Below are 14198 nucleotides of genomic sequence, written 5' to 3' on the forward strand. Positions count from 1 at the left end.
AGGAACTCTCGAGCATCGTGGAAAGCTCAACTCGAGCAACGAGCACCCGAGCATTTTGGTGCTAGCTCATCTCTAGTAAAAACGCATCGCAAGTTTGTGCTTCGCGATTTTTGTGCAATGCGGTTTTAACATCAGGAAGTCCCATTGACAATCACATGAAAAAAAATGCAGCGATATTGCAGCGTTAAAAAAACGCAAGTGGGTAAGAGCCCTAACTTGGTTATAACTTCTGGTCACATGATGTGTGATCTGGCTGCTGGCGCTCAATATGTTCATCATTGCATCTGCTGGAGCATGAGTGCTCTGCACTCCAGCAGGTCACATGATTCACTCTATGATGTCACTTATTACTCTGAGAATATATATATATATATATATATATATATATATATATATATATATATATATATATATATATATATATATATATATATATATATATATATATATGTATGTATGTATATAATGACAGCCTTACTCATCTGTACATTTGTCTATTTACAGACATGAGTTGGACGGATCAATACAACCTCAGATTTTTGTCTTCGCCATTAATAATATTAACCAGAACCCTGACATCTTACCCAATATAACACTCGGATACCATTTTCATGACACATGCGCATGTGGACCCTTGGCAATACGCTATGTTTTATATCTTCTGTCCGGCCCTGATAAGATGATACCTAATTACTCATGTACAGGCCGTGGCCAGCTGGCTGGTGTCATCGGAGATCGCCACCCATCTAGCACTACTCCAGCAGCACAAGTCCTTGGCCTATATGGATATTCTCAGGTATTATATACTCTGGACATTGGGGCACATTTACCATCTAGATTGTGTAGAATTGTGATGTCAATAAGTTGCACTTTAATGCCAAAAATTATGATTTATTTTCAGAGTTGTATTTTTCCAACAGTGGACAGGGCTTAGCGCTAGAGGTCATATATATTACACTACCAAGAAGCTGGTGTAAACTCTAGCTGAGCTATATGCCAGTTCACAGCGGCCATAGATCTCAGATTCCATTGGATACACGTGAACCAGCCTGTAGAGCGGAAGGGGAAGAACCATATAGACATATATGTGTACACACTATGTTATGTTATAGGGGGGTGAGAAAAGAGACATTTAGAGATCTCGGAGACATATTGTGCATTTGTAAGATATGTCTTTATTAACCCCTCAGTGACTGGCCTATTTTGCATATTAATTTTCTTAGTTTTCGTCATAGATCCATAACTTCTCTATTTTTTCGCTGACGCAGCCAGTTGACAGCTTGCTTTTTGTGGGGCAACTTGTTCTTTTAATGGCATTCATTTGGCGGCCATGTAATGTTTTGTAAAGCATCAATTAATTTTTTGGGGGAATGTAAAAATGTTTTTTTTGTGTGTCATTGGCATTCATCATTCATTGGAAAACAAAACGTGACATTCTCTGTATCAGCACAGTTATGATGATACCGAGTTTATGTTGCTTTTTATGCCTTACTTTTGAGCAATAAAAACACATAATAATTAGAGATAAGTGAGCATGCTCATCCAAGCTCGATGCTCGGTCGAGCATTAACGTACCCAATGGCGCTCGTTACTCGCTCAAGCACCACGCTGTGCTCAACAAATGCTTATGTCCCCTCCCCGCATGCATAGCGCCATTTTTAAGCCACTAAACATGCAGGGAAGGCTTTACCACTTGCCAACCCTCTGCACGTCTACAGCAGTGACTGGCTGGGCTGATCAGGTGACCGCCGAGTATTTTAACTCCGGTCACCCGCAGCTTGCCTCAGACGCATGCTGCATGAGCTTCGGGAAAGAGCTGATGCAATAGGGAAAGCGTTAGTGTAGGGATCCTTACTACTAGAACCCAACTGCTCCTCTCATTGTGTGCATCAGCATTTTGGCTGTCTGAGACCAGTAGTGGGCACAATTTTTTTTTCAAGCATCCTGGTTGGATTCTGCTCACTGTTACAGGTTTTATGCAGTTTACTGCCAGGGGTGTACAGAGAGTACATAGGAAGTAACAAAACTCCTATCATTTCTCTTATTTTTATTATTAGTTTTTTTGTGGGCTCAAAGCGTACGCTATATACCCCTGTGTTGGTGCTGTGAATCTACGCTATCTAACAACAGTATACACACTAGAACAATTTTTTGGCCCTGCTGAGTGCGTACGCTATATACCAGTGTCTGGGGGCTGTGAATAAGCGCTATCTAACAACAGTATACACTGTTTTAAATTTATCTGGGCTTGCTGAAAGCCTAAGGTATATACCAGTGTCTCAGTGGTGGGAATCTCCACTATCTAACAACAGTATACACTGTTTATTGTGTCTATTTTGGCCTATAAGCGTACACTAAATAACTTGCATTATGCGTAGCATTTAGTCCAAGTGCTTTATCCAACATGATGAAGACTAGGGGTAAGGGTCAAGGTTGAGGACGTGGATGTGGACGTCCGAATGAGAGTGTTGGCAGGGGCCGAGGTCCTGGTCAGTTTGAAACAGTGCTTGCTGCTGAGGGATTAGTAGAGCGCCGCGTATCTCCGCTCCCCAGCTTCATCTCACATTTTGGTCCGAGTGGTAGACCATTATTACAAGCACAACTGTGCGATCAGGTGCTGACGTGGATAGCGGATAAGGTGTCCAGTAATTTATCCAACACTCAGTCTTCCACGTAGTTTACTCATGCTGGCCAAGGGACTGCACCTCTGAATCCTCACTCCAGGAAAAGGAGAGATTCTGAACAGGCATGCTCCCAGGAATTGTTCTCGGGTCTCTTCCCTGAGTCAGAAAAAATGGTTCATCAGCCACCTGAGTAGCTTGTCGTGACCGATGCCCTAAATTTGGACCTTTCACAGATTCAGGGTGATGACGGTGGGGACTTCCAAGTAGTGTCTCAAGAGCTTTTTGTGGATGATGATGATGAAGAGACACAGTTTTCTGTCAGTGAGGTTGTTGTTAGGGCAGGAAGTCCGAGGGAGGAGCGGACAGAGGATTCAGAGGAAGAGCTGGTGGACGATGAGGTGACTGAATTCACCGGGCTTGCTTAGCCTACTGAAGACATGGCTTCAGAGGGGGAGGCAAGTGCAGCAGCAGAACACGTTGGAAGAGACAGTAGGTTGGCCAGAGGGAAAAGCAGGTCCACAGCAAATAATCCCCCAACTGTTCCCCACAGTACCTCTCATGGTAAGCCTTCGTGCAGAGGGCTAGGTGTTCGAAGGTCTGGAGGTTTTTTATTGAGAGCGTGGATGACCGACGAACAGTGCTGTGCAACCAAGATCAGCAGGGGAGCCACCTGACCACCACCAGCATGCGCAGACATATGATGGCTAAGCACCTGACGAGGTGGAATGAAGGCCATTCACCGCCTGTGGGTCACAGCACTGCCTCTTCCCCTGTGTCACATTCTGGCATAGAGATGCAATCCCCCTCCCAAGGACGCAGGCACGGGCGTCTCCTGGCCTCCACCCACACTCTCACCTGCACCGTCCTCCACTGCCTCCACCAATGTGTCCCAATGCAGCGTTCAGCTGTCGCTAACCCAAGCGTTGGAACAAAAGCAGAATTACGCTGCCACCCACCCGCATGCACAATCTTTAAGCATGCATATTTCAAAACTACTCAGCCTAGAGACGCTGCCATATAGGCTAGTAGAAACAAAGGCTTTCCGCGATCTGATGGTGGCGGCGGTCCCTCGGTACTCGGTCCCCAGTCGCCACTATTTTTACCTAGTGCGCCATCCCCGCCCTACACCAGCACGTCTCACTGAATATAAACTGTGCCCTCACCAATGCAGTTACTGGGAAGGTCCACTTAACCACAGACATGTGGACAAGTGCTGGCGGGCAAGGACACTAGATCTCCCTGATGGCACATTGGTTTAACCTTGTGGAGGCAGGGCATAACCTGGTGGCGGCTTTGCAGCTTGGTAGACTAATACACGTGCCATGTGTGCACATTTCTGAAAGTTCACCACAGATGCTGCTACTCTCCGGACACTGCAACATTGCTTCCAGCTGCCAGTGCACCAACTGTTGTGCGACGTGCCCACGCGCTGGAATTCAACGTTGCACATGTTGGCAAGGGTTTACGAGCAGCGTAGAGCCATTCTTAAAAACTAGCTGCAACATGGCCGTCGGAGTGGTAGTCAGCCTTCCTAGTTCTTCACAGAGGATGTCTGATATTTGTCAGGTCTTAAGAAACTTTGAGGAGTCTACACAAACTTTGAGCGGCGATGCGGCCATTATCAGCGTAACCATCCCGATGCTTTGCCTGCTGAGAATGTCACTGCTAAGCATTAAGGCCGATGCTTTGTGGATAGAACAGGAGATGGGGGATGACAATGCGTCGCTTTATAGCCAGACCACCCTCACGTCTGTTTCTCAGCATGTATTGCAGGAGGAGGAGAAGAAGGGGGAAGAGACTACTGCCCACACTGCAGAGGGTACCCATGCTACTTCCTTCCCATCTGTTCAGCATGTCTGGGCTGAAGAATAGGAGGAAGAGGAGACGGAGAGTCATCCTCTTAGTGAGGAAAGCAATGTGCTGCGTACTGGGACTCTGGCACACATGGCTGACTTCTACTCTTTTCAACAAATTAAGGTACAATTTCCATACTTCCCCATCAGAAACCGCCAGCTTCTCATACCGTTATGTGTCATCTGTGTTCAATCTGTCTGGGTCTGTCTGGCATTTGTAGCCCTCTTGCTTCTAAGTTCACCAACTCTTGAAGCTTAAACTTCTACTTGGGATCTCAATGGGATCTTACAAGACATTGCGTGTCCTGCGCATACCATGTGATGTGCATGCAAGTGTGATGTGATGTTTCCCACTAAAATCAATGGGAAACACTTGCAATGCTTAGATGCCCAATAATCACCTCCTTGAGAATCACAATTTCCCAGAAGTGATGACATTTTTGAATCAAAAACACTTCGCATCGGCGGAAAAAATGAGTTTCTCGACCTGATATCGTGCTTGCTGGTGTGAATGTAGTCCAGTTGTGTAACTTGAGAAAAACAAGGTCTCTTATTATCCTTCAGTTGTATGTCCATGTCCTTGTGTGTGTTACACAGCCCTGGCGCCCACCAACGGACCCCCTAGCACCTGATCAAACACATTATATAGTAAGCAGTAGGTGGGTCCTTTACATGAGATCTTCATGTATAGATAGCCATGACAGATACATTTCCCCACTCCCCTTAGTGCCTTAGTATACCAATATAGATATATGTATCAGTAATGTGGGAAGTTAACCCCTATATCTATTGCGCATGCACGCAGAAGCGTCATGCGGGACAGAAGACTCCGGAGGTAAGTATTGGGGTCTCTGGGGGCGCCGTGATGGGCGTGTGCAGCCGAACTTAGATGGGTTTCAAACGGGACAGATTTGCCACAGAATTTCTATGCTGACCCTCTGCACAGAAATTCTGCAGCATTTATAGTAGGAATATGGGATAAAGCTGCTTCACAACCTGCACCAAATGGGGTGAGATTGGAGGCTGGTTTTCCGTGGCTGATCTGCAGCGAAATGCCTGCTGCGGATATTCTGCCACAAATCACCGCCATGTGACCCGGCCTTACTGTACAACCCATGTGGAGGAAATATTAAAAATCCTCTTCACCTACAGTGGAAAATTTCTGCATCGATTCTACAACATCTGCCGCATGTCTATTTATGTTGTAGATCCCAACCCTTCAAATACAAGAGTTACAATGCACGGCAAATCCGAAAGAAAGACCACTACAAAAACCACCATTTAGGCTAGATTCGCACGAGCGGACGCGTATTTACACTGTATTAAGGCAGAATCGGAGTTATGTATTTACACGTGGATGAAAGTTTTTAGCTGTACTTTTTGCACGTACAACGATGCTTCTACCACATAGATGGCTAATTACTGTAAGGAGTCCAATATGTGCTCTTTCCCTGCCCTAATATGCAGGAAAATAGAGCATACTGAGGATTTTTTCCACAAACGTGCATTTGAACAAACCAGTTGAAATCAATGAGTTCTTTTCTCTTCGTCTTGAGCACGCAAATCTTTCATATGTAAATACACACGCAAATTCTCTTGTCTGAATCTGGCCTTAGGTACAGATTTGCCAATTGAGGATTTTTGACAGATTTGCTCTTCTGCTGTGGAATCCCGCAGTGAATCCACTATATGTGAGACCCCTTTACAGCGGACCAATTATAAGATAGAACAAGAAGGGAAGGGGCACATGTTCTGTCGCTCACATTGATATTCTAGTTTAGTGAAGATCAGAATATCACAGCTAAATTCTGGCTCCATCGTCTCTTCTTATACCCTCATAAACCTGAGTAAGGGCTCCTGCAGATGAGCGTAACGCAAAAACACTCGCTCCTGCACAATGTATTTGTCCAGTAAGGAGTCTTTTTGCGTCCATGCCTGCACAAAACCTGTGTGTATTTGTGCAGGCATCACTCATTCACATGGGCGCAGGAATCACCCCTGTACTTATTTAAAAAGCTAATTAGGCTAATGAGGTGCCAGTGTTTGCACACCCCCACAGGCTTCTATGAGGACCTCCGGGGCACAAATGCGCATCAAAATAGAGCAAGTCATGTTTTTTTTTGCATGCACGAAATGCATTCACATAAAAGAACCATTAGAATGCGTCCAATGATACCAATGGGTTCGATTCGCTGCATGTTGTTTGCGCAAACATTTCCTACGCAAGCACGACCATGTGCAGCTGCCCTTAAGCCATATTTGTTTGGCTGATATTCTCACACAAATTCTGCTCATGACCGTCACGGTCAGATCTCACATGGAAAACGAACCCGACTGAGCTCATTCCGATGAGAGATTTTGATTTATTTTTTTCTTCTCAAACCAAGAGTCTCGGTTGGAAAATCGCTACTTGTCCTATTTATGTGTAAATCTTGCTAGATAATGGGCATGTAATGTACTGTCTGGCACCTCGCACGGCACACAGATGGGGTGTCCATGTGTTGTGTGATGTGATCTGCATCAAAGACTCTCAGCACAGTCTTCTGTAGCCATCTAAATACAGCCTAACGGAATGGGTTTTGTATGTGGAGTTTTGGATCACCGAGGACATCCTACTAGCTAACTGACTGAGAACAGTCTATACAAAATGATCTTAGTTTTCTTCTGTGTTTTGCAGATCAGCTATGGAGCCTCCGACCCCTCATTATCTGATAGACTCCTCTATCCTCATGTTTTCCGAATGGTCCAGAATAACCACATCCACAATATGGCGATCAGCGAACTGCTGGAGCACTTTGGCTGGACCTGGGTTGGGATTATAGTATCGGATGATGAAACTGGAGAGAATGAGCTGCAGATACTAACAAAGTACATGAGAGAGCGCGGGATCTGTGTCGCCTTCACCATAAAACTTACACTGCAAACTAATAATTGGATTTTACAAGCTCTAAACAATCCCCAAGTCTCCGTCATTATAATGTGTGGGACCTTCTCTTTTTATATGTCTCACTTTATAGCAGAATATGAATTTATGTTTTTAGAGAACACCTTCATCTTTTCACCTTCCTGGATCTCTAGTTCTCTAAAATCATACCATATAGAGAAATTGATATATAATGGAAATCTAGCAGTGCAATTTTCCTCACCTTTTCTAGGTCTGGAGGATTTTATAAAAATATATAGGAAACATAATCCAATGAACCAAAAACAGTCTTATTGGACATTGTTAGGTAATCTAGGCAGGAAAGCTGATACAGATTCTTTCATACCCCACTATAACATCTATAAAAAACACAACTACACTAATAAACTTAATGCAGCAAATCGGGTGGACATGCTTACATCGGGGGTCTCCACAAGACTGCATTCTGCAGTAGAAGTTCTGGCAAGAGCTCTGCATGAAATGTTCTTATTTATAAAAGATGAATATGGAGAAAACTCAATAACTGGATTTTTACACTACAGACAGAAGTTACAGCGCTACATACAAAGGATGAAGTCCTCACCGGATCCAATGAGACCTTCATATTACTTTAATGAGCAGGGAGAAGCCATGCATCCATATAAGATCATAAACTGGTTACATACAGGAGAGGCCATAAGTGAGGTTGAAGTAGGAAATTTTACTCCGTGGGCCGTCAGTGGTGAAAAGCTTCACATAAATCGGCAGTCTATAACATGGAAACACACAAAGGAGGTGAGAAGAGTTATATTATGTAGGTGATTATGTAAATCCTGTCCGCCCTTTACCATCATTATATGGTTTACATCCTCTTATCATACATGTGTGTTTTATCTTTGTAGTAAAGGTTCTTGTCTTTTCCTACAGATCCCAGTATCCCGCTGCTCCGACCAATGTTCACCTGGAAGCAGGAAAAAGACAGGACGAACAATCCATGCCTGCTGCTATGACTGCATCCCGTGTGCAGAAGGGGAGATATCCAATATAACCGGTATATGGTAGTATGAGCAGTAGGTGATGATGACAGTGATGTACCAAAAGGATATATATATATATGAAAGAAAACATAAGTGGACGCTTTGGAATTACCTGAATTTCTGCAATCATTACTAATGAAATGTGTCAGCTCCATCACAATTATAGACAAATAGACAAACATAGTAAAACTAAACTAAAGACAAAGACGTTCTACCATTCATATATTTTATTGGACACATTAACCATCCAGAATGCAAAATTGTGAACCTACAATTTTAAAGCAAACCTGCCACCTTACAATACCAGAAAGTAAGTCCTGGTCCTGTTAGGGAGATGAAAGGAAGCTGGATGATATATTTTATACTCACCTGCACCTGCGTTGCTCGCCACTGAAGTCACATAGTGAACTGAAATCTCTTTTCAGACTGCCGTGTGTGCACTCTACTATAGATGTCTATGAAAGAGCGCACGGACAGCAATTTGAGAAGAGTCAGATTTTTGTGCGGCACATGGACATCAGTGGCAGGAACCAGGGTGCAGGTGTGTATAAGAATACTTCACCCGGCTCCCAGTCACATCCCCTAACAGCACCATAACTGAGTACATGGTGTTGTAGGGAGCTGGCAGGTTCCCTTTAATAACATATAGATCCTCCTATAGCAGCAATCACCACTAAACATGTCCCCGAGCCACTAATAAAATTGGCACATCACTGAGCTGGAACTTTGGATCATTCCATCCTGTAAATGGATTTAGGTTCATTACTAGAGATGAGCGAGCACCAAAATGCTCGGGTGCTCGTTGCTCGAGTCGAACCTTCTGCGATGCTCGAGAGTTCGTTTCGAATAACGAACCCCATTGAAGTCAATGGGCGACTCGAGCATTTTTGTATATGACCGAAGCTCTGCTTAGGTTTTCACTTGTGAAAATCTGGAAAACCTACGAAAGTGATGGAAACGACACAGAAACGGATAGGGCAGGCGAGGGGCAACATGCTGGGCTGCATCTCAGGTTCCCAGGTCTCACTATTAAGCCACAATAGTGGCAAGAGTGTCCCCCTCCACTGCTAACAATTTTTACTTCGGGCAAACCCTCATTAGTAGAGAAGAGCGAGTATACTCGCTAAGGCACATTACTGGAGCGAGTAGTGCCTTAGCCGAGTATCTCCCCGCTCGTCTCTAAAGATTCAGGGGTCGGCAGGGAAGAGCGGGGAAGAAAGGAGGGGATATCTCTCTTTCCCTCTCCTTCCCCCCCGCTCCCCGCCGCAACTCACCTGTCACCTGTGCCTGCCCCCGAATCTTTAGGGACGAGCGGGGAGATACTCGGCTAAGGCACTACTCGCTCGAGTAATGTGCTTTAGCGAGTATACTCTACTCATTAGCAAGGCACACCTTAGCTAAATTGACGTTTGATCTTTATTCCAATCCTGTGCCACCTCCGTCAGGAGCTGCAAACGTGGTCATAAAGGGGACTCAGGTTCCAGCCCAGCACTTCTATACATCTCCGCAATGCAGCAATACTCGGTGTGGGAAGTATGTGAGCGGGCCCTGGGTCAGCCTCTGTCCCAGCAAACACCTTGTGTGGCCCAAGGTGCTGCGAGTGAGATAGCAATGGGGACTCCATGTGTCCACACACTACTCATTCTGTTTGGGTGTCGGATACCTCATCGACAACGCAAGGGGTAAACCATCTGCACTCTGCACCCTACCCAAGTCTGTCAGTGTTTTGGGGACAGACAGGTAAAACACCTCTATGGGAAGTCTGTGTGCACCCACAGCATGGGTGGGTCCAAGAAACTTAAAGACAGTACACATAAAGAAAATCAGAGTGCCCAAACATGGCAGACTTTCACTGCGCCCAGGACATAGGCCTCTGCACAAACCCTCAGCAATCATGGGCATAGAGCGGACTCTGATGCTAGCGTAGCTGTGAACGTCTCATTAGCGCTGTATCGCTCCTCTTGTTTGTCCCAATGCAGTGCCCTGGATAGCTATGGTAACGTGAGAGAAAATACATGTTGGCTTCGGCCCACATTCCATGCCCTAGTCAGTCTGTTTTTTTCTTAAAGTGCCACGCAGGTACAACACCGCTATGGGACGTCTGTGTGCACCCACACCATGGGTGGCTAGCAGGAGCACACAGACGGTACATAAAGAAATCCAATTGCAACCTCTGAAACATTGGGGTACCATGAGCGTAGGCGAAGGCCAGAAAAATTAGTTGGATAAGAGTGTAGGCATGGGCCCGAAAATTAGCATACCAAGAGTACAAGTGTACCTCTGAAAAATTCATCAACCGAGAGGGCAGGTGAAACCCATAAACATTTTTTTAAAGATACAGCTCACTGTTGCTTAATTTGTAACAGAGCCTGGAGGCAGCCCTGTTGAAAAAATTGGCTCATGTTAAAGTATCAATACTTTTGAAACTTTGAAAAATTGTAAAAAACATTGGTGGATGAGCCTTTTGGGCCACAGAAAAATTGGCCGTTCACAGGAGGAGGACTAATGTCACAGACAGATTGACAAAGCTAAATGCCCCGTTTTCTCGGTGATAGAGAAGAGGGCTTTTATCTGCGGTTGCAGCGAAAAGAATCTTTAGGTTCCGCTGCTCTATGTCGGTGGAGAAGAGAAGTCTGGGGGAAATCCAGGCTTTGTTCCTCTTTATGAGTGTAAGTATGTCAGCACTGGCAGTTGACAGGCGGGTACACTTGTCCGTGATGATTCCCCCAGCTGCACTAAACAACCTCTCTGACAAGATGCTAGCGGCAGGGCAAGCTAGAACCTCTAGGGCATACAGCGCAAGCTCATGCCACGTGTCCAGCTTTGACACACAATAGTTGTATGGAGCAGAGGCATCATGGAGGACGGTGGTACAATCAGCTACGTATTCCTTCACCATCTTTTTACAGTGCTCCCTCCGACTCAGCCTTGACTGGGGAGTGGTGACGCAGTCTTGCTGGGGAGCCATAAAGCTGTCAAAGGCCTTGGAGAGTGTTCCCCTGCCTGCGCTGAACATGCTGCCTGATCTCTGCGCCTCCCCTGCTACTTGGCCCTCGGAACTGAGCCTTCTGCCGCTAGCACTGCCAGATGGGAAGTTTAGCATCACTTTGTCCACCAGGGCCCTGTGGTATAGCATCACTCTCGTACCCCTTACCTCTTTGGGAATGAGAGTGGAAATGTTCTCCTTGTACCATGGGTCGAGAAGGGTGTACACCCAGTAATCCGTGTTGGCCAGAATACGTCTAACGCGAGGGTCATGAGAAAGGCAGCTGTCGCGTCCAACCGGACGTGCAATATCCAAAACAAACAAAAAGGCACAGCAGTGCAATGAAAATACTAAACTACGGGAATACCTCTCTCTACAGACCCCTAACCCAGGAAGGGGCCCTGCCTACTCGGCAGGCCGATCGCTCCGAAAGGTGCGGACCCGCACGCGTGCCTGAGCCACTGACAATTCCCTATATGGGAGCCCTAATACAAAAAGAAAGGAAGAGAAAAACCAAACAAAGCAGAAATAAAGAACTTAGCTTATAAGAAAAGGAGCTTCAACCAGGATGTGTTCCACAGCAGCTGTCCCGCGGCAACTAAAGCATTGACCAGCATAGGGGTCAGTACTAGCACTGCTTAAATAGGAGCAGAGCTAGTCAGCACCAGGTGAGGACTGACATCACTCTTGCAACCACCACACCCCTCAGCTCCAGGAGAGGTAAGGACATAACTAAACCCTGGTGTGGCCTGCAAGCAAGGTGAAGGCCTCAGAACGGCTGCAACAGTACCTCCCCTTCTAGAAGGGGCCCCAGGACATTTAGGACCAGGACGACCAGGGTTTAATCTGTGAAAATTTTTCACCAGACAATCCGCATGAACATCCACTGCAGGAACCCATGACCTCTCTTCTTGGCCATAACCGCGCCAATGTACAAGGTACTGCAAGGAATTCCTGACTCTACGAAAGTCCAAAATGCGACTTATTACAAACTGCTCCTCCTCATCCACTAGTACAGAACCCGGGGGTGGTGAGTCATTCCCAGAATCGATGAATCTTTTAAGCAGAGATTTATGGAAAACATTGTTAATCTTCATCGCACTGGAAATTTCTAACCGGAAAGCAACCGCGTTAATCTTCTCAATTATTTTAAACGGACCGATAAATCGCGGGCCCAGTTTAGTGGACGGTTGTTTGAGTTTTATATTTCTGGTAGACAATCAAACCAAGTCTCCAACACAGAATCCCGCCTCCTCAGAGCGGTGACTGTCTGCAACTTGCTTGCTCCGCCGAACTGATCGCAGTAAATTTTTCTGGACCTCCGCCCACCCGGCCTCAATATCAGAACAAAACTCATTTGCTCTTGGTACCTCCGAAACTCTCTTGGAAAGGGGGCCAAAACATGGGTGAAATCCGTAGTTACAAAAGATCGGTGATGTCCCCGTAGCCTCCAGTGGTCTATTGTTTAGAGCAAACTTGGCTAGTGGTAAGAACTTCGACCAGTCCTCCTGGTTTTCCAAGACATAACAACGTAAATATTGCTCCAGGTTCTGATTACACCTCTCAGTTTGCCCATTGGTCTCAGGATGGTATGCCGAGGAAAACGAAAGCTGGACACCCAAACGAGAGCAGACTATTCGCCAAAAGCTGGAAACAAATTGTACGCCACGATCGGAGACTATATTCTCTGGCAAACCATGTAGTCTAACGATGTGGCAAATGAACAAACTAGCCAACGTCTTCGCATTAGGTAAACCGGGGAGTGCCACAAAATGGCACATTTTACTAAACCGATCTACTACCACCCACACAACTGTGTTGCCATTGGAAGGTGGTAAATCCGTAATGAAGTCCATGGACAAATTAGTCCATGGTCTCATAGGAATAGGCAGCGGCAATAACATACCAGCTGGCCAACTGCGGGATGACTTGGTTCTGGCACACACCTCACAAGATGAAACAAAACTGAACGCATCCCGTCGTAATGTTGGCCACCAAAACGTTCTAGAGAGTAGCCTACGGGTATTATTAATTCCCGGATGCCCGGCCAACACCGAACTGTGAATCTCGGCCAGCACCTGTAACCTTAGATGAACTGGAACAGAAAGCTTCCCAGCTGGAAGCTTTGACGGGGCCAGATTTTGTGCTCTACAGACTTGCTCCTCTAACTCTAATGACACTGCCGACACCACCACCCCTTCAGACAGGATAGGGGCAGGAGGTTCCTCAGAAACTACTGGAAGAAAACTTCTTGAAAGAGCATCGGCCTTCACATTCTTCCAGCCTGGACGATATGTAACAAAAAAATTGAAACAGGAAAAGAAAAGCGACCAGCGTGCCTGTTTGGAGTTAAGTCTCTTGGCAGATTCCAGATATATGAGGTTTTTGTGATCCGTGAAAACCGTTACTTTGTGTAGCGCCCCCTCTAGAAAATGACGCCACTCCTCGAATGCCCATTTAATCGCCAGCAATTCACTGTACTCAATGTCATAATTTCTTTCCGAAGACGAAAATTTACGAGAGAAGAATGCACACGGGCGGAGATCTTGCAATGTCTCCGTTCTCTGAGATAGAACTGCTCCAATCCCCACCTCTGAAGCATCAACCTCAACAATAAAAGGCCTAGAAGAATCTGGCTGCGCCAGAACCGGAGCCGAAACAAAACACTTCCTCAATCTCTGAAATGACTGCATTGCTTCCACTGATCATTTAGTAGGAAAGCACCCCTTCTTAGTCATATCAGTGAGAGGTTTAACAATCACCGAAAAATTACTAATGAATCTATGGTAATAGTTG

General features: G+C 45.7%; 1 protein-coding gene across 1 annotated transcript in view; it reads left to right on the plus strand.

Annotated features, from left to right (window-relative positions):
• Positions 1-4127: 4127 nt before the first annotated feature.
• LOC136573427 (vomeronasal type-2 receptor 26-like) overlaps positions 4128-14198 on the plus strand; it is an 81346-nt gene continuing 71275 nt past the window's right edge. The window contains exons 1-4 of the mRNA XM_066574717.1: positions 4128-4250; positions 7155-7345; positions 7943-8174; positions 8307-8430. Coding sequence (XP_066430814.1) covers positions 4128-4250; positions 7155-7345; positions 7943-8174; positions 8307-8430 — 670 coding nt within the window. The remainder of the gene's footprint in view (positions 4251-7154; positions 7346-7942; positions 8175-8306; positions 8431-14198) is intronic.

The sequence above is a fragment of the Eleutherodactylus coqui genome, chromosome 7 (genome assembly GCF_035609145.1).
Source record: "Eleutherodactylus coqui strain aEleCoq1 chromosome 7, aEleCoq1.hap1, whole genome shotgun sequence".
NCBI lineage: Eukaryota > Metazoa > Chordata > Amphibia > Anura > Eleutherodactylidae > Eleutherodactylus > Eleutherodactylus coqui.